The sequence below is a fragment of the Candoia aspera genome, chromosome 4 (assembly GCF_035149785.1).
Source record: "Candoia aspera isolate rCanAsp1 chromosome 4, rCanAsp1.hap2, whole genome shotgun sequence".
Classification (NCBI taxonomy): domain Eukaryota; kingdom Metazoa; phylum Chordata; class Lepidosauria; order Squamata; family Boidae; genus Candoia; species Candoia aspera.
Window position 1 is genome coordinate 28,808,694 of NC_086156.1, and position 27,094 is coordinate 28,835,787.

Below are 27,094 nucleotides of genomic sequence, written 5' to 3' on the forward strand. Positions count from 1 at the left end.
AAATGTATCACAAAAAAGTGGACAAAAAAGGAAACAGTTTTGCACCTGCTAATTTATATGAATAAATCCAATTCAGAAATCATAACAGAAATGCAATGCATTCCAGGTGGATGAGCAACCAAAGTCCCACCTTATGTGGTAAATTGTTTTGAGTTTGACATGGACTAGAGAACCCTTCAAATGGAGTATGCCATCAAAAGAGATCTGTATTCTAGCCCACTTAGCTATCCTATCTACATAAGAGTTCAATGGTTTTTATTGCTACACGCAAGGAGATTCAAGAGGGTAGTTAAGAGGCAGACAAAGTTGTGTAGAATTGGTCTAGGACCAAGTGCTAGTCTTGACGGCTTCTATACTACCTTCTGAGGGAGCACATCTTAAACACGTAGGACACAATAGTCCATGTTTATGGTTGGTTATTGTGGGATACAGAATGCTGGCCTCAATGCATCCATAGCCTAACACAGCAGGCTTCTTCTTATGTTTTATCGCAGGCATGGGCACACTACAACCTGCAGGCTTCATGCAGTCCCACCCACTACATTTTGCACCCCCAGAGGATCTCTAGCTAATGTGGCCAAAATTCAGCATCAATTGATGACATACTGGTTACTTATTTAAACGCCCAGTTCCTGCAGCAGTGGAAGCACAAAAGAGCTGTGGAACAGCTACCGTCATTCTGCTCTGAGGAGGTACCTCAGTAAAAGGAAATCCTGCCCCTTAAAGGAAATTGGATGAAGAGCTCTTGGTAGCCCACGCTTTGCAAAAAACAGTTGTATATGGAGTTAGTAGGTGAGTAAATAATAGAACAAGGACCACCATGACTATATCATGGCCAAACAAAGCAAGTTCCAGCTCAGGCTGCGTTTTCTTGCTTTGATAAAAGTGTTTGCAAGCCACAGAGATCTTTCAGTTGAAATGCAGAATAGAAAATTTTAAATTACATAACAGCAGCCGGTAAAGTTAGCGACATGGCCCATTGCATGTATGAGAGTTTCTGCAAGAGCATCTAGAGCCAGGTTATGAGACTTGGCTGAAATTAGCCCCAGTCCTGCCCTCTTCCTCTGCTACTTCTCCACGGCTTACCAGCCTCACAAAGTGAGCATTCGGCTCCTAAACCCACTCCATTGCAGCCTATCACATCACAGATATTTTTGCTCCAATTTTAGTTGGCACAGATCCCTGAGTTCTTCCTGCATTCTACCAGTTCAGGGATGTATTTATTAAAGAGAGAATGGTGTATGTGAGGCTGCATTCACACAGCCTTTGTTGAACCATATTCTTAAATAAACCATTAGCTATGGCTGAGTAACAGTAAGCGGTTTGCCATCTCCAAGGGCTGGGTTCACACGACCGACCGACTTAGCTCACGCCCCCCCCCCCTTTATGGCTTAGCCAGATGTGGGAATCTGGTTACAGAGTTCCGTTGCAAATCATTCCCTCCGCAACTTTGCGCCTCCAAAACTCAGAAGCCCGAGTGGTGTGTGTGTGAGGATACCGGATGATTCTGATACGGTTGCTTCAGACGTTCAACGAACGTCCTCCCTAAACGGGGTAAAAATAAAAACGGCGGTATTGCTTGCTTGATTTTTGTGTATTTTTTTGAACAAGGCGTTGGCTGGATCTTTGCGCTATAAATGACCCGCCTCTCACGGAAAGAAAACAAGGCTGAGGAAAGTGAGGCTAGTTTCGCAGCCCTTTGGCTGCCTCGAGGTTTTCTGCTGGCTGCTCCTGAACGAGCTCGCTGTTCCCCGAGACAAGTCGCCTTTCAGCAGACCTGAGGCGCGGTCGCGGGCTCCCAGGTCCCAACGGAGCGCCAAGGCAGGACGGCTCAGAAAGCGCCTCGCCTCCCCCGCCAGCCCAGGTGCGCCTCCGAGCTTAGCGAGGCGTCGGTCTGCCTCCGGGCTGCAAGAGCGAGTAAACAAGACCCGCCTATCGGACCGCTCTCCTCCCCGGGGCGCCGTGGGCCCGGGCGGGCTGAACTTAGAAAGCAGGGAGAGCCGCTTCGCTCTTCCCAGATGAAGCTCAAGCAGTTGGGAGGCGGGCGAGGCAGGCAGCGGGTGGAAGGGAGCGCTTTGAGTGCGCTCCTTAGTTCAACCGCCTGAAGCAGCGACGGCGGGGGCGGCGACGAGATGGCCCCGCCGGAGCTGTACCACAAAGAGTTTGCCCGGGCGGGCCAGAAGGCCGGGCTGCAGATCTGGCGGGTAGAGAAGCTGGAGCTGGTGCCGGTGCCCGAACCTTTGTACGGCGACTTCTTCGTGGGCGACGCCTACCTGGTGCTGCACACCTTCAAGAAGAGCAACGCCATCTTCTACAATCTGCACTATTGGCTAGGTAGGCGCCGGGGGCACCTGCTGGGATGGGCGGACTCGACGGAGCCCAAACCAAACCAAACCAAAAATTAAATCAGCTTTCCTCCAACTAGCGCCGCCAGAGGGATTGGACTACAATTCCCATCATACTCTGTCAACTCGGGCCATGGACTGCGCGGGCTAGGGATGAGGGTAGCTCTCATTGCACACATCTAGATACGGGGCCGGCAGGAGAGGATAAGACTGATGGTCGAACACAGCCTGGAAGAGGAGCTGAGTGTTAGGAGCATCAACACAACTAGAGAGCACCAACTGATTGGGGAGGGGGTGTTGTAGTCCAAGACATCTGGAGAAAGTGCTTGAGGAAAGTCCGGTTGAATTGACTGGCATTGACTTGTCTTAATGACTGAAGTTGGTCTCAGTTATGGTGAACAGCACTCTTTGCTGGGAAAGCAGCTGTTGTTCTAGGTGGAGTTAGAGAAGAAAAATGAAGCCTTTCAGCTTTTAGCTGGACAGAGTGCAAAGAGCCCAAACTGAACTTAGCAGCCAGTTTAAGAATTCATTAATAAGTGTCCCTGCGGAAAGCACTCAGCTCACAAATTATTTCTCTCTGCTGCTTCCCAGATGTTGTATGGCTACAACACATTCCAAGTTTGCTATCCAAATGTTTGGCAACTTCACTCAGCTGGTGCAATTTAGTTTCTGCCTCTCCTTGGTAAAGATGCAATATGAATAGCAAAGATTGTTGTTACAGTTCAACTTGGTGGCATAGACACGCATAGCAAAGTTGATCCTGGGGAACAAAAGTTATACAAGATACAGCAAAAAGAGGGAGTCTTATAATCTAATTCAGGTTCTCCCAACCTGGAATTCTCCAGATGTGTTTCAACTGCTTAGCATTCATAACAAAAGGATTAGCTGTGAGTTTTGTGGGTTGTGTCCCAACATGTCAAGTTGGGAAAGTTTGGAATAGACTGTAAATTCCTGGGATTGAAATATGATCTTCTTGTACTCTGTAATGCACATGTGCACTAATGGTGATGCTATAGATATATGAAATAATGTCTACAAATGTATAGTGATATTCCCGTAATGCAGCCAAATTGCTGGGTGAGGTACCCAGCAATTTTTGGCCTTGGGCATTACTGCATCTCTGCTAAAGCAACTGCGTTTGTGGTCAATTAGCTAATGACCAGGTTCCAAGTTTTGCTTTTAACATGTAAGCCCATAGACAACTTGGGACCAGGATACCTGACTGGCCATCTTTGCTGTTCTGGACAGTCCTGTTGCATGGATCAAGATTTTCAGTGTCATCCCGCAGTTACTTGCAGGTGGGCCTTCTCTGTAGTGGCACCTGCACTCAGGCTATGTCCCTGGAATTTGTGAGGTGCCTACTTAAGGGGGATCAGTTAGCAAGAGAGAGTATCTCTTAACTTGCACAGTATTTCATGAGTTACTTCATTTACATGATGGCTTCATTATGCAAATGAAGAAAATTTTGTCATTCACATCACTTTATGTGATTTGCATGCTGATGTCATTATTTAAATGATGTAACTGATGCAAAATGGTGTCATTTCCATAATGTTACTAAGCAATAACAAAAACCAGTCAGTTGTTTCACGCTCTGGAAAATGAAGGTTTCAAAGTTTTAAACACTATTAAAGACTTACTGTTCCAAGATTGAATGTTGAATGAATGGTTCAATGACTTTTTAAATTTCCCTCCATCTCACCTTTTTAATGAATTTATTCTGTGCTGTTTAATTTATTATATTTATTGTTTTATTTTAATTTTATTGTAAATTACTTTGGGATGCATTTATGTCAAAAGTATGAAATGAATAATCCAGTATCTTTTGAATTGCAAATTCCAGCAGGGTGAAGTCAATTGCATAAGAAATGCAGAAAAGAATGTCATGTCAAAATAAAGCCCTTATATTTTCAAGGTAATGCCGTGGTCTGTTTGATGGAGCAGATGCCACCATTCTCCTTTTTCTGAAACTGGATTTCCACTCTGCTGGAACTTGTCATTTGGAAGAAGGTTATTAACATTCAATGGGTAGAGCACAATTTCTTGGGGAATGCTGCCTGCCTGATTTAAGGCAACCTATTTTCCATTTGGCTCAATGAGGAAAGGAAAGTGTTCAATATCTATGTATTTAGGTGGAATGAATCTCGTTATAGCATTTTGGTATGATAGACAGTACAAATCCTTCTGAGGGAGTTTTATCAATTGTTGAAAGATAGCCAAAGATTATTACACTTGCCTGGGACATCCCGCTTAGTTTGGATGATGTCAGAAAGAAGGCAGCAGTGAAGTCCACTGGAACAAGGCCAGGCTTAGATTTTTTTTATTTTTTTGGTCTAGCGGTTAAGGCTCCAGGCTGGAGACTGAGAGTTCTAGTCCTGCCTTAGGCCTGAAAGCTGGTTGGCTGACCTTGGGCCAGTCACTCTCTCTCAGCCCAACTCACCTCACAGGTGGTTGTTGTGGAGAAAATAGGAGGAGGAAGGAGTATTAGGTATGTTTGCCACCTTGAGTTAGTTATAAAAAATTATAAAAAGGTGAGATAAAAAATCTAAATCTAATCTAATAGTCCCTTCTTTGCTTCTCTAAATAGAACAGTTCCATTTTCTTGTAGGTAAAGAATGTACTCAGGATGAAAGCACTGCGGCAGCAATCTTTACAGTTCAGCTGGATGATTATCTTGGAGGGAAACCTGTGCAGCACCGAGAAATCCAAGGCTTTGAGTCTACACAATTCATTGGATACTTCAAAGGAGGCATTAAGTATAAGGTATAGGATGAAAATGTGAGGCTTTTTCAAGAATCTTCTATGTTAAAAGATCAGTTTAATATTAAACCTGAAATCAAAGGAGGTTTCAACCCACCTACTTTTCAGCTTAAATGAGATAATTACTACCAGGCCTCTTCAGCTAAAGAATTATGAACTCAGTAAGAGAATTCAGTTGATGAAATCTTAGATTAGTGTTCCTCCTTCAGTGTACCATGAAGTTGTTTCATTAACTCTAGTTTCCCGTGTGTACAAATCAAGGACAATTATTGATCAAGAAAATGGTAGGTTATTTTTTTCCTATAATTTTTATTGAGAATTTTTTTACATAATTAAAAACTACAGAAAAAAAAGAAAATTAGAAAAAAAATGAAAAGAAAAAAGTAAGAAACAGTAACAGTCAGAAAAAGAGCAGTAAAAAGAAAGAAAAATAAAACTATCTAAAGAAGCGACTTCTGACCTTTGCAGTAGTTACAAACATAATTATTACTATTTCCACCATCCCAAATTACATACCATGGTTCCCTTCTTCCCATAAACAACCCTTTTTAATCAGTAAGTTCTGAGATTATCAGTTCACTTTTGTCCATTTTCAGCAAAATAAAGGGTTTCCAGTCTTTTATAAAAGTAGATATTGTTTCTTCCCTAATCAGACAAGTCAATCTGGCCATTTCAACAAGTTCTGCCATCTTCACAATTCACTTCTCCATTGTGGGTATTTCTGTATTTTTCCAACTTTGTGCATATAATAGCCTTGCTGCAGTTACCATATGTAAAACTAATCGTCCATGAGTCTTTTCTAGTTGACTGTCCATTTGTCATAATAAAAAAAGCTCTGGGTTCAACTGAAAGTTTTAAAATTCTCTGCATCGTTGTATATATTTCTGTCCAATAACGCTCCAAGCATAACATGCGTGCACAGTCTAAGCTTAAGATTTGTGGAGATGTTTTGGTGTGATGTGTAATGCATGTTGCTAAAGCCTAGGTTCTTCCCTGTTCTTGTTGTTCTAGGCAGGTGGCATCGCTTCTGGTTTTAAGCATGTAATTACAAATGATTTAAGTGCTCGGAGACTCCTACATATCAAGGGTCGGAGAGTGGTTAGAGCCACAGAAGTTCCTCTTAGCTGGGAGAGTTTCAACAAAGGAGACTGCTTCATTGTAGATCTTGGAACAGTAAGTTATCACAGAACTCAAGTTTCCAAAACAAACAAAGGGAATACCTTTGTCCTGCAAATACCACTTAATGTATACATTCAGACCAGAATGTCCTGCCCTAGCCTTTCTCTAATTTGATGCTTCTCCAGATGTTTTGGGTAATAACTTTCATAATCCCCCTGCCAAAACATCTACAAGCACCAGGGCTGGAAAATCTGTTCTGAACTCTGTATGATTTGAGACTCAATATTAAGCATCAGAGGAGGTTTGCTACTAACATTTTCCCATAAAGTATTTAAGTAATACGACTGATAGGAAGCTCTGGCGTGGGCTGGTCCATGAAGTCACAAAGAGTCAGAAGCGACTGAATGGATAAAACAAAACAAAACAAAAAAATCCACAGGAAAGCCTGTTTCTTAGAAATCCTAAATTTCTAAAATGAAATCTGTATTTCATTTCACGCAACCAGTAGTAGGTCAGTTATCTTTTAAAAAAATGGGTGTTTGTGTGTGTGTCTTTATATATATATATGCTTTGTTTTGTTTCACTTCTCACCAGAAAGCAGAAGTACCTAAAAAGAACTGAAGCAACTCTATTCTCATAAGACATGAGTCAAATTGTCTATATCCTCCATTTCATTTCCTCCCACTATATGGGGTAGGAGGTATGATTCATAGCTGGGTATTATCATGGGACTTGGGCCAAATGTCACACACAGAATTATGCAAAATAGCGTTGATGCAGTTACATTGCAAAAGAAAACAGAAATTATGGAAGTGAGATGCTGGGATGGACAGCACTCAAAAGCAATGGGATAAGAACAGGGACAAATACCTGTCCATATTGTAGACCATAAGTAGGCTTTGTAGATCACAAGTTAAACATGAGCCAGAAGTGTGATAAAAAGGGAAATGATATATTGGATGCATTAACAGGAGCATAGAGTTCAGATTATAGAAAATAATTGTTCCAATCTACTCTGTCCTGCTTAGAGCCCACTTGAAGTGTATCTAGTTCTGTGCACCACATTTAAAAACTTACACTGACAAGTTGGAGCAAGTTTCAAGGACAGCTACCAAGAAACTATGGGGTCTGGAAACCAAACTTTATGAGGACAGGTTAAAGGATATGCATATACAGTATTTAGTCAACAGAAAAGATGACTGCGTGGAGATAAGGTAGTGGTCCCCAGATAAGCTGCCACATGACGAAGTTGTGAGTTCCCTTTTCCTAGAGTTCTTCAGATAGTAGCTAGATGGTCATCTGTTAAAGATGCTGTAATGGATCCTGTTCTCTGCAAAGGGTTGGATGAGATAATGTCTAAAGTCATTCCAACTCTATGGTTTTACGATTCATGTCGTTTAGAAGATTGAAGTCTTTCCTCTGGCAGGTAGATAAAGGCAAGCATGGAAATGTAGAACATGAGTTCGATAGACACAAAATGTTAACTGCCAGTGGCAAGAATGTGGGTAACAGAGTCATAGTTGATAGAGATTTGAGGGAACACAGAAGTTTGTTACCCTGTAGCCATAAGCATGGAATATAAATGGGCCAAGAGTTCCTAGCTGCCATTGGTCAGTGCCATAAGAAGGAGAGCAGATAACAGAAAGAGGCTATTGCTCTGTCTTGCTGTTGGGACCTTGCCTTCCTCCCTTTTCTACTGCCTGTAGCAGGCAGCAAAAGAAGAACGTCCTTGCTGCCTTCGCTATTCTTTTCTGATGCTAACTAGCCAACAGCACATACACCAACTTCCAAGAATAATGCAGGACCTATATGAAAAGGGTCCGCTTTTGATCCAGGCTGCCGTGGAAATAATGTCTCAATGACTTTTGTTAACAGTGGAAAATCCCAGTCTGAACAGGATGTTTCTCCAGATTTCTTTCTGGGGGAAAGGGGAGGCTATTAATGGAAACCTTTAAACCAGCAGTTGTCCCCATACAAGTGTAGCTATGATTCTTACTTCTCATCTTCTACGAAGCATTTCAGGACCTTCTTATCTCCTTTTGCTTCAAATCTCTTTTGTTTTATCATAGGAAAAGTGAGAGAACGGATATTTTCCTTCTCAGTCCTTTAGCATTATGATGCCCTGTTTTCTTTTACAAAAAGGCAGGGCTTATTCAAAAGAAAAGGAAAAAAGCACTTTTTATTTTTGTGTTTACAATATTGTGTTTACTGGGCTGCAGGGAGTTCTTTCAAGATCTAGCTGTTCTGTTTAGAATCTACCTGATATTGTGCAGTGAGTCTCAAGCAATTCATACACACACACACACACACACACACACACACACACACACATGATACACCGCCCTTACATAGATACACACATACACACACACCTGCCACAAGTTGCTGCTGAACTGTAATTTTTAATGCTACAAAAGACAGAAATTATTAAATAAATGGTGATGTTATTAACTGTATTTAAATCACTTAATTTAATTTCAGTTAAAAGTAAATGTTAAGTGAATTGAATTACATGCCCAACAATGATTCATGCAGTGTATTTCTAGACCAGATCTTGAATATTTTCTAAAAGGAAATTTTGAATTTTATTTTCTATGTCATATGCTTTCATTACGTGGAATGAAGTTATATTAAGATTTGTAAAGTCATATTCTAACATGATTTTTATTTTTGTTTCTATGTTTGGAATGTATTATGTACAACAAAAATGCTGGAAATTCAAATGCTTTATGAAATGATGCATATGATTAATTCTGTAGCTTCTGTACTTTCTTAGCAAATGCACCCTAGTGTTGGTAGATGAGAACACACTACTTCATTTGCTTAGTTATTGGTTCTAATCAATACTAAAGAGTACCGAAACAGGCTAGTGAAAGTTCAAGTTACATTGTAGTATGAATAGATTATCACATTTTTCTAGACCCCTTTGTTATATTTTCTGGAAACAAGAGGAAACTGTTCTAGGATGCTTCTGGGCCAGTGGACCGGCCAGAGACAGAGCTGGCAAGTTTTGGATAGCTGGGGGTGGTTGAGGGGTTTCGGTGACTTTAGAATCATGCAGAGTGGGTTGGCACATTTTCTGTATATGTCTTTTATTGGAGGGGTAGGAGTTCAGAGTCTGTCTTTTTAAATCCTTGTTGTAAGTCTTTTGAGCCCAGATAGGTAGCCACATAGTCAAGCATGGGGAGTCTCAAAGAGTTAACAGGATTGAATCTGGTTAGTATTTGGAATGTGTTCATCAGCCAGGAACAGGATCAGTTCAATGAGATAGCTTGTACCAGCTTTTTCTTTGTTTTTCGCCTCATTGTTTTCCATTAGCTAAGTGAGAATAATTGGCAGAGATGATCCCTTGAGAATAGATTTTCTCTGGACCCTGTGATTTACGTGTCTGGCACTTATATTCATAAAGAAAAACAAGTGCAACTCTGCTTCCTCTTATGAATAACAGAGCCTACCTTGTGGACATGTAGAAGCTCCTGATATTAAAGTTAGCCTTCTGGAATGTAGCATCTAAACCACAACTCCAGAATTCTCAGCTGGCCATAAAATGTGGAGAGCATATTTGGAGGCACCAAGCTGGAAAAGACTGGCCTGGAGCCTTTCAGTAGGGAAACCTTCCATAAATCCAATCCACATGAAGAATGTACAAATTCCTGTTGAGAGCAAAAGGATTTTGTTTTCTCAACTATGTTTCTGTGTTGTAAGAGAAAAAAGGGAAATGTTTTAACTTCTACATTTTGCAGTGAAAGAAAAGCACCCGGTGTTCTGAAAATAATTGCAAAAGTAGAATAGAGGTTAAGGTGTTGTGCTTGGATTGGGGACCCATGTTCAAGTTCCTGTTGATCATAGAGCTTACTGGGTGCTGGCTGTCTCTCAGTACAACCTCACTGGATTGTTGTTATGTACATAAAATGTAGGAAGGCCCCCAGTTTTCCCTACATTTTTCATACTTTGCATTCATACTGTCCTAGGTAAATTCTGTTAACTGAAGTTCTGTTTGTCCATTCTAGCATATCTACCAATGGTGTGGCTCTACCTGCAATAAATATGAGCGCTTGAAAGCTACTCAGGTTGCTGTGGGCATTCGAGACAATGAACGGAATGGGAGAGCACATTTGATTGTCGTGGATGAAGGAAGTGAACCAATGGAGCTCCTTAAGGTATTGCATATTCATTTACTTTAAAAATAACTGTTAGTTGGATAGTTGCTCTGACTAGTCAAACAGCTAGCCTGCATCAGGCCATAGTTCTAGATCTCATGAATGGAATTTGTCTGTTGTATATGTGAGAGAGTATAACTTAAGAGTATCAAGCATCTCTAGTCAAGTCTAGGAAAGGTGCCCGGCTAAAACCCTGGCCCTGCAGTCAGTGTTGATTTAGATGGACCAGTAGTTTGATGCAGGCTGAAGGAAGTCGAATAAACACCAGAAAGGAATGAGCATTAAAAGGTGACCTGAAATAGTTTGACTGACTGACTGACTGACTGAACAAATTGAAATGAAATCGTCCTGTCAGACTCCAGAGAGTGAGTACCAGTTAATATAAATAATATCTTGGTAATTGGACCAACTCAGTATAAAATAGCATCATGTGTATCAGGAAAGAAATATTTTTGGTTCAAACTGTGTATAATAAATGCTTGAGGTGTATTTATACTATAGGTAAAGGTAAAGGTTTCCCTTGACATTAAGTCCAGTCGTGTCTGACTCTAGGGGACGGTGCTCATCTCCGTTTCAAAGCCGAAGAGCCGGCGTTTGTCCGTAGACATTCCCATGGTCATGTGGCTGGCATGACTGAACGGAACGCCGTTACCTGCCCGCCGAAGCGGTGCCTATTAATCTACTCACATTTGCATGTTTTCGAACTGCTAGGTTGGCAGGAGCTGGAACTAGCAACGGGAGCTCACCCCATCATGTGGATTTGAACCGCTGACCTTCCGATCAGCAAGCTCAGCAGCTCAGCGGTTTAACCCGCAGCGCCACCGCGTCCCCTATTTATACTATAAACAGATTTTATCTCATTTTCCTCCTTCAAGGAAACGTAGTGATGTGAATAGGCTAAAACTCTTGAGTTGTCTAGGGGAAACAATTATAATTAATAAGAAACCATGCGGATATGACTTTGGGGCAATCAGAGGCAAGGTTTATTCGTTAGTGTATAGGGGACAACTTTATATGATGATAGTACAGAATTCTGTTAAAACCATTAGCTGCAGAAATAGCTTGGTATAATAATGCTATCTTGCTGGTAAGGAGAGTTTTGTAGTCTTGGAAAGAAATGTTCAAATAATGCTACTTGAACCCACTTGCTTCAGTATCATACAAGCAGTGGCAGAAGAGTAGGACAGAATTTGGATCCATGTAAAGTGGTAAAATAGATCTGTCTCTGTCGAGTTTGTTTCAAGATTGGACAATGTGGCAGTGAAGTGTGGAGACAAGACAACGCAAGTTCTGTGAGCTTCAGTTGCTTGATAAATAGCTAGGAAGATGAGAGTGGATTTGGTGCAAGAATAGTGCTTTCACTCTGAGTACAAGTTAAACAGAAAAAGAAAAGCTTGCTTGAACTATGGTTTGCTTTGCTTATAGTACTTATACAGTACTTTTCACCTGAACTTTCATTTTGCTATTTTTTTGGTTGTTGGTAGTGGTGAAAACTGCATTCCTGAAATGAAAAACAGCATATGCTATAGCCTCTAATCCTGGAGTTGAGCTTTGTCTTTGAGAATTTTAAAAAATATTTAAAATTTTCAAAAAAGTGGGAACAGTGCTAATTTTTCAATCAAGTGCGTAACAGAAAATCGTTACATGTACTGTATGTATGTGTATATAAATATTTCATTCATTCTTTTCCTATTAAGCATTATTGGTTGTGCTTGTTCTGTTGTTGGAAAAAAATATGCAGAATTTGGGAAGAACTATTGGCCTCAGTTATAAGCTGTAGATTAGGTAAGCTGTGTCATTAAAAATGTATTCTGCATGTAATGGCAACGGAAAATAAGCAAACTCTTGGATAACTGAATGAAGTTTGGTAGCTTCAAAGAGACTGGGGTGTACTGGAGTTTTGTATGCTTTACCTCTTTTTATGTGCATGGTGAGTGTCTGTGTGTGCCTTCAAGTCAGTGTTGATTCTTGGCAACTGCCTGGACAAGTCCCTGCAGTTTTCTTGGCAAGATTTCAGAAGTGGTTTGCCATTGCCTGCTCCCTAGGAGTGAGAGGGAATGACTGGCCAAGATCTTAGCCTTGGTCCATACCATTAACTTGCACATAGTGCTAAATTAAATTGGCTGAAGAGGGACATTTAAATGACTGATAACCTGGTAGCCTGATTCATGTGGATAGTTCAGTTCATATTAGTGATAGGGGAAGAGTTTTCCCCATGCATGACTACAGGCTGAATATTTGAACTAGAGCTTATAGGTTGAATCTTTGTTATAATGTCACTCCCTGAAAATGCAAACCCGTGTTTGAGAGCCTGTGCTCTCTCTGATGTGATAGGGCTGAACTAAACAGGGATATCAATTACTTGGATGTAATTACTATGCTCATATTTTGTTATATAAATAGCAAATTAAATGAATGCTTTCACTGCAACTAAAAACCTCTTTTCAAATTCGTTATTTTATAGCAGGAATCAGTGTCACAGGCAGAATATTCTCAACAGTTACCAGTAACTTTTAATGTTAAATGCCCATATTGCTTTTTTGGCAATAAGAAAGTGGATTGCCACTGCTTTCTTCTCATATGTTTTCAATTTCCCAGTCTAGTTTACAGATTTTGACTACTAATTTCCTGGTAGTCAACCGTTCAGCTACTAACCAGATCAGACTGGCTTAGCTTTTCAAGAGTATGTGCTACTGCTCCCTGTGGCATGTTTATTATATTTATTTAATCAATAGAATTAAGATCAGAATGAATGAAATTAAAATGAGTTTTCATACTGTCCTGTTCGCTTTTTGGAGTGTGGCCTTAACATGCCAATCAAAGAACACATGTGGCTCTCTGCCCAAAATAGGTTGTGCATGCCTGTTTCATATCAAGGGCTGTAAATTAAGCTGCAGAGAGGAAGTTAATTGTAATTAGAAATAACAAATACAGGTAGTCCTTGCTTAACAATGGAAATTAGGACCGGCAACTCCGTTGCTAAGCAATGCAGGTGTAAAGTGTGACATCACATGATTGCACCGACTTATGACGACAGTTGGGGCAGTTCCAGTTGCTGTGGTTACAGCTCCTGCAGTCACATGATTGCCATTTGCGACCTCCTGCCATATTCCCCATTGATTTTGCTTGTCAGAAGCTGGCAGTGAAGGTCACAAGTGGTGATCCAGTGACCGTGGGATGCTGAGCCTATTGTAATTGCAAGCTGATTGCCAAGCGCCTGAATTGCTATCATGTGACTGAGGGGATTTCGTGACAGCCACAACTATGAGGAACGGTTGTAAGTCCCCTTGTTCAGCACTGTTGTAACTTCGAGCAGGCACCAAATGAGTGGTTGCTGAATGAGGACTACCTGTAGTCATTGTCATATGTTAATTTTGGGATTAATACAGGTCACAGTCTGCTTCATGAGGTGCATGGGGTATTATCCTGAGAAAAGGCAAATTATGTATATGTATGCACATATAGCATAACCTTGGAGATATTGCAGGTTCAGTTCCAGACCACTACAATAAAATGAGTATCACAATAAAGTGAGTCACATGAATTTTTTGGTTTCCCAGTGCCTAGAAAAGTGATGTTGACACTATAATGTAGTCTAAAAAGTGTTTAATAGCATTATGTCTAAAAAAACAATGTACATATCTTAATTAAAAATGCTTTATTGCTAAAAATGCTAATCATCATCTGATTAATAATAATGAAAAAGTTTGAAATATGCGAGATATTTCAAAATGTGACACAGAGACACCAAGTGAGCAAATGAGGTTGGAAAATGGTGCTGATAGACTTGCTTGATGCAGAGTTGCCACAAACCTTCCATTTGTTAAAAAAAAAAACAATATCTGCAAAGCGCAATAAAGTGAAGTGCAATAAAACAAGGTATGCCTGTATTATATGCACACACCCATGAACATATACCTATACACACATGCATATTCAAGATAGTAGGTATATATAGATGAGCCAGGTTGGTATAGTGGTTAAAGGCACCAGGCTAGAAACTGGGGGACCATGACTTCTTGTCCCGCCTTGGGAATGAAGCCTGCTGGCTGACTTGGACCAGGCACTCTCTCAGCCCTGGGAAGAAGGGATTGGCAAACGACTTCCAAAAATGTTACCAGGAAAACTCTGTGGATTTGTCTAAGTAGTCACCAGGAATCAAGTCTAATTCAATTGTAAATAAAATAAAAGAAATACACACAGACAACATTCAGTGAATAATTGTTTCCTGTAGTTCTTTACTGCTGTCAAATGAAAAAGAAGATTCATACAGTCACTTAAAGCAGGAGCTTTCATACCTTTCCAGGCTATGGAACCTCTTGTAAAAAAAAGTAAAAAAATCCCATAATCCCTGATCAAGAGGCAAAGCTCTTCTAGCCGAAAAGTGTCTGTGGTCAAGTGATATATATAGATATATTGCCCTTAGTCTCTCACAGAACTCCTAGCTATTTATTATCTTAAAGCGGCAGAACTGCATCAAAGGGTAATATATCCAATTTATTGCTGTAGTGTCCTTGAATGCAATACAACACATGATGAGTCTAATCTCCTTTGAACCATTTTCCAAAGGACAAAATGTCTCTTAAAGAGAAGCCAACTAGAAACTTGTGTGTTTTTTCCCCCTCACCCAGGATTTTAATTTGCGGTAGATAGCCACATGTTTAAAATTATGGGATATTTGTTTGTTTGCTTATGTATTTATTTGTTATCCCACCTTTATTATTTTTACAATAACTCAAATGGGGAACATACCTAATACTCCTTCCTCCTCCTATTATCCCACCTGTATTATTTTTACAATAACTCAAGTGGGAAACATACCTAATACTCCTTCCTCCTCCTCTTTTCCCCACAACAACCACCCTGTGAGGTGAGTTGGGCTGAGAGAGAGTGACTGGTCCAAGGTCACCCAGCCGGCTTTCAGGCCTAAGGTGGGACTAGAACTCAGACTCCTGGTTTCTAGCCTGGAGCCTTAACCACTAGATGAAACTGGCTCTTATTTCCTTTTGCATCATATTTCCTTATGTCTTAGAAATAAAGCCTTACCCTTTAACCAAATAAACTGCCATTTTCTTCCCCCTCACCTGCTGGCATTGTTGCAAAGTCAGAACTAACTTCCTTATATATTTCAGAGAGTCATAAAAGTTAAGCAGCACGTTCCATTTTCAACTTGCAGATAAGATCACATATGACAAATGATCCATGCAGGCTGGCTGGACATTAAGGAGGCACGTGTCAATCCTGCAGAGAGAGAGGGGGAGAGAGGGAGGTGGTGGTGGTGGTAAAAAGCACCATACAGTATGTGAAGTACCTGCATTCTCATTTCTGCCCATTAAGTAATGGATTTGAAGTTCTCTGATTTGACCATAGTTCTAGTTCCTACTTTTGGAAGTGTATAAAACTTCTCAAATCCGTCTTGCTGCTATGTGAGCTTTTTGAGGATATTCAAAAAGTGGCTAAAAAGGGTTACAGTACTACAAACACTTAACAACTGCAGATGTTATGCCCTTTGTTCTGAATGGATATTTCACCTTGAAGACCGTGGGGCCATTTACCAAAGTAGATTGAGCAAATGCTTCATGAAGTGTGCAATAGCTGTAAAGGGGGGCAGTGTACTATTGCACCAGCTTGGATCAAATTTATTATTTAGAAAACATGGACCTGAAACTGAAATAGCAGATATTTGATTTTTGCAATGATGAAAGTACAGAACCTATATTACCACGTTATAAGGTGAAGATTGGGTTGGGGAATGGAGATGACTCATCTCAGCTTCTGTTTAGAAGTGTTTGTACACAAAAGTATCCATAAAGCTTCCATATCATTTGTACATAGAACTGTTTTTACCTACTATATTTCAATTTAAGCAGAGCTACAATGTTCTTTTTGCATATGCATAAAATTCTTTTACTTTTTTCTTCTTTGCAAGTAGTAATTAAACCAGGATATCATTAATTAACCAGCATTTTCTTTGCAGTCCCAATTGGGAAACAACTCTGCTTTACAACAAGCCAAGTTTCTAAACTTTAGTTTGAAATTGATTTAAAATGGTTTGCTGTGGTTTCCTTACTCATGGCTTAAGCCACAATTATTTCAGTGTAACTAAATATACATCAAATCCAACTTATTTTCTATTCAGAAGGATTTTTACTGAATTTTACATGGGAGAGTTTTTAAATGTTCCTTCAGTGACTTTGTACACACAAGAATGCTTTTGTTTTTCTTAAAAAATCCAACATTTTAAAAAGTATTTTTTTCATTTTGATGCAGCAAAGCAATTCTTTTAAAGGAAGCATTTATTTATTTATTTATTTATATTATTAATTATGTAATTTATTAATTCACTTCTTAATGGATTTAATTGACTAAAAACTATAGGACTATAATTTATAAACCAAGGATATTATTCTTTTAATAATACAAAATCCACTGGACAATCTGTCCCACTTTTATGATTGCACAGTGGGAATATTAACTTTTATTTGGTTAACTTGAATGCACTGTGTAATTGAAGTACTATAGCAAATACGTTGTTTATTTTATTCTCACATCTGTCATGGGATTGTGCTTACTGTTTTCTTAAAATAACAAGCTTTAAAACATTGTTTGAACAGAGAATATTTACTGGGCCAGGATGGAGTAACTATTGTCTCTCATTGTTTGAAATAAAATAAAGCTTCATTCAAATACAAACAAAGAACATTTAAGTGTCATTTAGGAAACTTGGTGTAGGTTAGCAAATCTCCTGTGTATCATTGCCTTTAAAAATAATTGATTCAGGGCTTAATTAAACATGCTTTGTAGAGATGTATGAATAGGATCCCCTATAATTTTTCTTCCCATCATATTTATTATAGTTTGGGTGTAAATAAACACTTAACTATAAAAGACTCATACCAGATGAAGCTACAAATAAATAAAAGATGCAAGATAAATGGTTACCAAACCTTTAAAAGTCCTCCACTTGAATTAAAAAACAGTTTTCTGATCAGAAAACTTTGTCTATCTTAGTACTTAAAAGCATGCTGATTAATCGTCTGTTTGAAGACCTTGTACAGTATAGATATTAGGCTGACAAGTTTGCAGTTTCCCAGGTCATTTGAAAATGTCAGTGCCTCCATCATAACCTGATCTTTGGATGTGTTGTGGGGGCTAAATTCCGAGAATTCTCAGCCAGTGTGCAAGGATGCCATATGGAATAATCTGCCTTAAATCTCAAATTAATATCGGAATAGATGATGTCTTAAGTATATATAAGGTAAGCCACTGAAATCAAGGGGACTTAACTTAGTCCATTATGATTAAGTCTGGACCCAACCCTTTGAAAATATACATGCAAAAGTAATTATTGAACAGAATAAAGTTTGAAAGTTGTGAAGCTAGCCAACCCTGTTGGACATGATTTCATGAGTTATCCTATGGCATTGTGGTATTAAATGTGCCCTGGACTCAATATAAAATGTTCCAGCAGGCAAGCTTGAATATTTGCCAAAATGAGCTTAGTACTGATGTACGTTTAAACTCATCATTATTTAAAGCACTGGATGCTTAAATAAAGAGACTGCCATCTGTTACAAAGTATTGTGTAAGCTGGTTGGTGTATATAGAATTGGGTGCTTGTAGTATGAAAAAGCAGAATTTACTCAGTAGATTAAATATGAATTTGAAGGACTTCTCAAAGGACTTCAGTGAAAAACCTCATGTGAAAATTATTCCAATACATGACGTTTATCAAGCATTTTAAGGGAAGCTCTAAAATGAATGGTTGCGCATTGCATTTCTTTCTTTAGGCAAGCTGAGACATCCTTGAATAAGGTGATTAAACAGTTTTCTTAAGAAATTACATTTTTTTCAACTCTTTACACTTAAATTATAGTGTACTAAATCTACTCATCCATACTGTATGGTTGTCTCCTTGTCTACTTATAAGATCAGAGCCCCTTGGACAGTTATAAATTACTTTCAAGACCCTACCTTGCAATTATCAAAATAGTCATGGTTTCGTTTACACATGAAGCTATTATTAAACTGTTACAATTCACTAGAGGAAAGTGAAATAGAAAAGGTTGTAAGTCCCATCAAATATGGAAAATTAAACCTGGTGTTGAAATGGAGTGCTTGCTAGGTAAGGAGAGTTTATTCTCCCAGGAATGAGCTTGTTCCTACAATTACTGCAGAACCCAAAGAGAATTTTTTTTCCCTGATGGATTCTGAGAAGGCCACCCACCTGTAGGATAAATCCATGTTCCTGGAACCTTTTGGTAGCTGGGCAGGGCAAGTATGGCTAGATTCAGGAGGTAATTAACACTTATTTCAGGGAGGCTTTCATCTACTCTATGCATATGGAATTACTGGGAAAGGTCATCTGTCAGTTTGGGATGAAGTATTCCCAATATTCTCAAAACCCTCAACTTCCATTCCAGGCCAAGCTGGAGATTCTGTGGAAGTCATGAACAGATGTCAGGAAGCTGTAAGAGACTGGAAGAGTGGAAACAAGCTCAGATTAAATTACCCCAAGATGGAGTTGCTATTTGTCATCTGAACTGTCCAAGAATTTAGCCTCAAAGGTAGTTCGTGGCTGATTCACACACCTCTGAAGGATTTGGTCCATGATTGTCTAGACTCATGGCTCTTGCTGGAACAACAGGTTAAGCCATGCTTAGAAGGGCCATAGCCCAGCTTTACTTGAGGCAGTAATTATAGCCCCACCTGGTCCAGAAGCCATTATGACAGATGTTTTGGAAGCTTTAGCTGGTGCAGAATAGAACAGCAAGGCTCTTAGTTGGTGAAACTGGCTACTGTAGAATTATACCTATTTAGAGGATACTGAGCTAGTTGCCAGTAGATTTGATGCTGTATTCTACATAGGGCCTTTTGAAGATTTTGCCATCATGTGAAGTTCAGGGGGTTTGGACTAGGCATCAGGCCTTCTCTGTAATATTCCTCATACTTTGGAAGGTGTTGTCCCTAGAAGTACAGGTGGTCCTGACTCTCCACTTGTTCAGCAAGGCCTTGAAAAGAGTTATAAATCAATGGGGGTTTTGGCCCATAGTATTATTGTGGGCAACCACTGGTTATTTCCATGGTTACTATTAATGGGGAATGTTCTTCTCTGCTTTGGTTATGTTATATTTCTTTTCCACTGTCTAGACTCTTACTATTGGGATGGAATACAAAAATGGTAAAATAGGTAAATAAATAGGGAGACAAACTGACATTCTTGACAGTTTCCTTCCAGTAATTACACTTCCTGTTCATCAAAACATTCTGCTCCATGAACATTTATTTCAAATGTTTATATCCTTTCTTCAGTAGGAGGTATGAGCTCAAATATGAGGTATGTTGTCTTGTGTCCAGTATGCTTGCCATAAATATTTGCTGTGAGCAAATACGAACAATATCAAAATATCAAGATGTAAAGTTATTCTGGGAAAAATTGTGAAAACTGTGGTCATGATAATGGCATTAAACATTGTGGTGATAGGTTGATTGATTTAGTATTGATATTCCTTTCCTGCAATTCTGGGGCTCATACTCCACTCAGAGCAGTTTACAATTGAAACATTTTTCAAGTTTTAAAACTCTGATTATTTTCCTGCATGTGGCAGCTGAAATAAGGAGACTATATAAAAGTAGACATAGCAATCAATATGGTGTATTAGCGGTAGGCAAAATGTTTTAAATTTGAAGTATTGATTTCCAAAGGAAAACAACTATTTCATATCTGAAGCAGACTGATCATTTTGGAAATGTTTTGAACTCACAAAGCCCTTTTTAACTCTCCGCTTCTTTGGAATAGAGAAAAGAAACAATTCATTTTTTCCATCTGCCTTCCTGCTCCCTAAATTAGTTGCAATAATTTTTTTCTTCATTGGTAGAAGTTAGAAGATTCTCAGTGCCACAGCAAACTTTGTTTCTTTAAAAACAATCAGCTAAAATCATAAACAGAGGTTAAAAATTAGAAACTTGGCCCACTTTGTGTTCAAGTCCTTCCTACTTTTGGCAGGCCACCCTAGATATGCCATGCAAGCATGGTAGAAGTTTCATGCACCTCTTTTAGGTCCAGGTGTACAACCTGAAGCTCCAGAGCAGTGCTTCTCAACCTTGGCAGCTTGAAGATGTGTGGACTTCAACTCCCAGAATTCCCTAGTCAGCCATGCTGGCTGGGGAATTCTGGGAGTTGAAGTTCACACATCTTCAAGTTGCCAAGGCTGAGAAACACTGCTCCAGAGCCTCAGATGACCCGAGAGCTTTGAAAGTCAGCCCCCAGAACCTCCTAAGAGGGATTATTAAATCATGTTTGATACAGTACAACAGAAATGGGAAATTATTTCTTATATAATACAATCACAGAAAAAGGATTATGTTATCTTTATTGAAATATAAATAGAGAAGTAAATGAAAGAGAATCAAAGGTAGCTTCTGCCCAGGCTCCACTGTAACTTTTGGGAGGGCAGTCTCTGGCATGTGCTCAGAGGCAAGGGCAGCCCTCAGCCTCTCTCTGCCCCCTGCTGCATGCCTGTTTAAGATGGCGGGTGGAAAAAATATAAAAGACACTTGAATCCTCAGTTTTTAAGCAGTTAGAAAAGACAGGTTTTAAAACAAAAACTCAGATGCACTAAAAAAAGGTTTAAAACCGCTCAGAAATCTCAAACGTCCATCCCCTAACCACAATGCTTTAAATGCAGGAACACCAAAACCCTTGAAAAAAGTTTTTAAGGCCTGCTTAAAAGTCTGGATAGTAAAATAGACTTTGGATTTCGTGGATTAATTTTTTATTTGGACAGCTCCCGGAAACAATGGATGAAGCCATTGTATACCAAGTTGTCCATTACCATTCTTTTTCCCTCCAGAGAGAAGCTGCTTAATGAGCAGTGCCTCTTCTTGGTGCAACCCATTTGATGCCACCGCCACCACCACGGCTAGCCTGGGGCTATTTTCTCCAGCCACCCTTTGTGCTGCTCTGAAACCAACATTGACTAGGCCCGCTTAGTGGACAGGTTTTCATGCACAAAAGGGACCTCAGATTTAATAGGCACCCTCTCCCCTAAATGTTCAGTTAAATAAAACTTTTATTCCATTGTAGAATTTATACACTAGTCAGCTGAAAAAGTCTTATAGCTAAGGAAATTATGTTCATCATCAAAACATAAGCAAGGTCTCTGAAACTGAACTTAGCATAAAGAGGCAAATGTATGGAGAGGCAAAGGTGCTCCTTCAAGCAACGTGATCTCCAAACCATTTAGGGATTTTAAGAATAACAGTGGCACTTTAAAATAGGGTTGAAAATGCACTGCTATCAGTATGGAGTAATCCATGCAAAATTGATATATGCGAGTTTTGCTGGAGGGACTGTTCAGTTTGGCAGTTGACCGTTTTCCCACCTACCTTAAGAATTATTATTTTGCTAGTGTCTGTACCTAATCTCTTCTGCAAAGTAGGAGTGGTATGGGCCATGCACCATGAGTAAAGCAGTGCCACTATGTTTACCGGCTGGCGAATACAATTTTATTAGAGCAAAATATTTTGCTGGGGCAGAAGTGTATGCAGGTAGCTGGTTGTTTGAAATGTTAAAGGATTTCTTCTATTATCTTTACACTACATGTCCTGGCTGTTTCTCCCTTATAAAATATTTACATTGTCAACATGGGACTTTGCTTCATAAATATGTACTCCACAATGGGTAATATTGCATTATGATTATTTTATTTATTTTCTATCCTGCCTTTTATTATTTTTATAAGTTAACTCAGGGTGGGGAACATACCGAATACTGCTTCCTCCTCCTATTTTCCCCACAACAACAACCCTGTGAGGTGAGTTGGGCTGAGAGAGAGTGAGTAACTGGCCCAAGGTCACCCAGCCGGCTTTCATGCCTAAAGCGGGACTAGAACTCGCAGACTCCTGCCTGTTGCCTTAACCACTAGACCAAACTGAAATATTTTACTGGTTATTCATTAAGCCAAATTAAGTTAGCCTTTCTCTAGTAAATGTGAAAAGAATTCAAAGTTAAACATTATATTTACTAGGCAGTGAATTTCTAGCAGTCTCCCACATTTGATGCCTGTTTAATTCAATTATAAGAACTAGCTTCATGATTGTTTCATTTTAGTTGTACAGATATAGTTATATCTTGCAATTATATTTCTTTCTGCCATCAAAATGGATAAATTTGAAAACAAGTCAGATAAATGATATCAAAGAATAACTCTTTTTACTTACAGAAAATCAAATTATGTAAACTTGGCCATTGTTAAAGTGTGCATCTGTTTTTGAGATTTGCAAAGGATTGGCTCAAGGTTTGTTGGCCCTTGGATAAATCTTTCTAGATAGTCTCATTTTAGTGCTGTCCCATCTTCATTTTGACCACGTATCTAGGAAAAAACATTCAGTGACTCATCAACAGATGTGCAAAATGGGTTCAGAAACTAAGCAGGGTTGGGCTTAATTACTACTTGGATGGGAGACCTCTAGGGAATACCAGAGCTTCTAAGCTAGTTTGAAAAGAAAAAACAAAAAATCCAGAAGACGAAGAAGGCAATGGCAAATCACATCTGCCAAGAAAACCCATGTACATGGTCATGGAGTCACCAGAAGTCAACCTCAACTTGAAGGAGATTTTATCTTTCTTGTAATCAGTCCAAACTATTCCTAGTTTTTGGAAGGCAAGGTGGGACAGATTGGCTTGTATAAAATGACTTACGTAATTTCTCTGTAATTAGAAGTTTTCTTCTCTTGCTAAACTTTTAAAGAAGTTTAATAAGTGCTTCCTCTTCATTGGTATAAAGGTAAAGGTAAAGGTTTCCCTCGACGTAAAGTCCAGTCGTGTCCGACTCTAGGGGGCGGTGCTCATCTCCGTTTCTAAGCCTTGGAGCCGGCGTTGTCCATAGGACACTTCCGGGTCATGTGGCCAGCATGACTCACGGAACGCCGTTACCTTCCCGCCGAAGCGGTACCTATTGATCTACTCACATTTGCATGTTTTCGAACTGCTAGGTGAGCAGGAGCTGGGACGAGCAACGGGAGCTCACCCCGCCGCGCGGTTTCGAACCGCCGACCTTCCGATCGGCAGCTCAGCAGTTTAACCCGCAGCGCCATAATTTCCATGAATTTCCCTTACTTAGTTCTGTTCTCTGATATCGTCACCTTTGACGATACGAACAGACCAACTAATGGGCAGATAGATTTATAATTATCTTTTGGATTCTCTACTTATTTGAATTTTGTAATAGAAAACTTAACTGTCAAATGCATATTTTAGACTGTCTTTGTTCCAGGTTGCATCTGCTTAGGAAAGCACATATTATGAGAGAATAAGTTCAAAAGAACATTACAAAATACATATTTCTGTATGGATTTTCATGGAAATTGGAACAGAATGGAGTTATGAATGTGAAATTAGCATGGGCCACAAACAGGAAGAACTGTTTATCTCTTGGCATGGATTCTATCTTGTAGACAGCTGACTTATTCACCAGTGGGCTGCCATTTGCTTTGAGGTGGAGCCTCTGCTAAGTGCTTGTCTCTCTGCTGCTGTTTGAGTTCTTGTGTGTTTTCCCAGTGTTTGCATGTGGCAGCTGGGCAGGGCACTGCTCAATCCTGCAAAAGCTTGCAGCTGCTTTAAAAGGATACAGACTGGTTATAAGCAGCTATATGCTGCAAAGCACCTTTTTGGAATCAAATCTGAAGGGTAGCATGGCTCCACTAAATGCTTCAAGGCTTAGTTTGTACTCATTCCTGGGGCAAAAGGAGAAAAACAACAACCATCAACCAGAAAATCAGGAAAAAGAAAACATAACATAAAATGTCAAAAACTAGGTGCAAACAAGAGACGTAAACTGAAAACACCACCAGAAGCTACCAGTCGGGTGTGCAGGCATACAGTATCTGTCCATATGCTATTCACAAATGGAGGAACCCAGTGAAGTGATCACATTTCTTAATAACCCTTGCAATGATTAAAAGCAGCTGTTTGCTGAGGGTAGTTTGGGATTAGGACCACGAGACTCGGGGAGTAAAAGACTTCTATTGGAGAAGTATTGTGAATGAAAAAGATTAATACCCTTTACTTTCCTAGCACTATAGCTGTTTCAGATCATCACCTTTTCATTCATCTTTCCAAAGACAAGAAGAGATCTGATCGAAGTTGTAAAATTTAGCTGTGCTTTATGTTGCTGCCCTTTTGGAACAACTTTCAAAATTACCAGGAAAGAATGATCAAGAACATTAATCCAGAAGTTAAAAGGATAAGTCATTTTATTTATGTTACTTTGCTGTATTATCTTTCTCTCAGCCCTCAACCTCTTTTTTATGTTCAGGTTTTAGGACCCAGGCAAAGTCTTCAGGAAGGCAGTGACAATGATGATGAGGCTGCTGATATTACTAACAGGAGAAATGCTAAACTCTACATGGTAAGAAGCCTCTTCTTTCTGCAGATCTCTTTTTTATGGAACATGCAATGAAGGCATGTTCTTTTATTATTAAAAAAGAAAGAAATTTTATTAAATTTATATGGCTGCCCAACTCACTCATGGTGACTTGGGGCAGCTTACAGAAATAAAAGCCTAAATCCAAAACCCACTACACCCCCACCCCCTGGTGACAACAGTACATTCAAACAAACCACTTGATGGGCTTTGTATCAATCAGGGATCCCCAGGCCTGCTGCCAAACCATGTCTTCAGGGCCTTTCAGAAGGGTATTATGTTGGGGGCCAGTCTTTCCTCAAATTTCTTCTCTTGATCTAAAAGGGGAATCTCTTCCAACCAGCATACAGCCAGGGGCAAGGTGAACCCAACAGGTGCTATAGCAGTGGCTCTCAGCATCTTCAAGCCACCACCCTTCCACTCCTCTCAACATCAGAGAAGATTGCATCAAAACCACCTCATCCCCTCCACACTCACCCTGCAACTACTCACAAGCACCACCTTCTAGTTGTTTGATTTGGCTGCTTTGGTAGGCTTATATTTATACCCTTCTTGGCAGCCTAAATTAGTTGTTAAAATGCTTTCAGCCATTTAAACTGATGACAGATTTAACATATTAAAGCTATGTGATGTATATCCAAGGGCATCAGTGGAGGCGGGGGGGGGGGCGAGGAGAGAAATTGATGAAACAGTCGTAATATCATCATGCAAATACTATAACTTACATATCGGCATCAATGTCAGGATTCAAGTATGTAATGGTGGCATTTGCATGGTGACATCACTGTGTGTATGAGACATTGCTGTGTGTATCTGACAGCCAATTTTGCTGATGCGCCACAAATTCTGTGCAGTCCTTCCCATAGGTAAAGTGCAGAAGGAGGTTGGGGTGCTCAGCTGTTGATAAAAATGACAACTAGCACAAGGAGTCCCTCTACTCTTCTGCTGAAGGAGCCCTTAAATTATGGAGATGAATGACATTCTCCTTTATGGAATTAACCTCATTGAAATAAAGCTGTGTACTGTATTCCAGTTTTCACAGACAATACAAGGCAGCAGCTTTTAGGATCAGGCAAAAAAGACAACTTATTCTTTTATGCTAGTGTAAGGACTCAGTTCCTGCTAATGTGGCATTGCTGTGCAGAGCTAAATTCTTGCGATATCAAGGGACATCAGCAGCTGTCAGGGGCCTGGTGCCAACCAGTCCTCCTACTTCCTGGCCAAAATATCACTGTAGTTGTGGTTTTGGTGCATCCCTTCCACTTACAGCCCTCTAAGCTTGGAACTTGTACATACTTGGAACCTCTTGTAGACCTGTTGCATTTTTATATGGCAGGATAAAGCAGGGTGCACAGGGGGTTTTTTTTGTGAGAGGGGGCTTTTTAATGACCAAGGCTATATTTTTACATTTATCAACATATCGGGCCAAACTTCAAAAAGTATAGGAGGATGGAACACAGAAATAGGTGGGACTAAGTCAAAAATGATCTGTGATTTCATTTCATTTAGATGTAAATATCATTGACTTGTAATTTAAATTAATGGAGAGTTAATGTGATTATTTTCCATATGCTTAACTATGTGTTCCTTCTGCCACCAATTTGGAAGAAACTGCTGGAGGAGCTCAAGGGAGTTCATCCATGGCTTTTGCATGCTGCCCTCAACTTGACACTGTGGACCTACATCCTAAAAACTTCCCCATTACTATGTCACAGCTTGCACATCTGGGCAAAAATCCAGATGTCCACTAGATGGAACCAAAGGAATACAGAAAACTATCTTCGTTGCTATCTAGTATTTGAATTTTTGTAGCCCTAGTATAGAACAGGCTGCTTCAGGAGGTGGCAGATCCTTCTGGGCTGCTGCTACTTTAGTAGAGATTGGGGAACCCTTTGTTAAAGATGCTGCTCTTGCCTCTTGCATTCTTGCACTGAACAGAGTGCTAGACTTGATGGCCTTCAATATCTTCCAAATGTTAGACCTCTACAGCAGTGTTTATCAACCTTGGCAGCTTGAAGATGCATGGATTTGAACTTCAAGCTGTGCTGGCTGGGAAATTCTGGCAGCTGAAGTCCACACATCTTTCAAGCTGCCAAGGTTGAGAAACACTGCTCTACAGGAATTCACGTGGAGGGCTTTGAACTGGATAGCAAACAGGGACACCCATGTTCTGTCCTGTACTGTTAATTGGCTCCTTGAATTCAGCTGGAAAGTTTCAAAGGGAGACCTGTACTTGGGTTGGCTTGATCATGATACTAGAGCTGGATACTTTTGATTTAATACC

General features: G+C 39.8%; 1 protein-coding gene across 1 annotated transcript in view; it reads left to right on the forward strand.

The window, feature by feature from the left end:
• Positions 1 to 2,082: 2,082 nt before the first annotated feature.
• The window catches only part of SCIN (scinderin), a 51,276-nt gene continuing 26,264 nt past the window's right edge, over positions 2,083 to 27,094 (forward strand). The window contains exons 1-5 of the mRNA XM_063303701.1: positions 2,083 to 2,334; positions 4,954 to 5,108; positions 6,117 to 6,278; positions 10,235 to 10,384; positions 24,703 to 24,795. Of these exons, the coding sequence (XP_063159771.1) occupies positions 2,133 to 2,334; positions 4,954 to 5,108; positions 6,117 to 6,278; positions 10,235 to 10,384; positions 24,703 to 24,795 (762 nt within the window). The 5' untranslated portion in view covers positions 2,083 to 2,132. The remainder of the gene's footprint in view (positions 2,335 to 4,953; positions 5,109 to 6,116; positions 6,279 to 10,234; positions 10,385 to 24,702; positions 24,796 to 27,094) is intronic.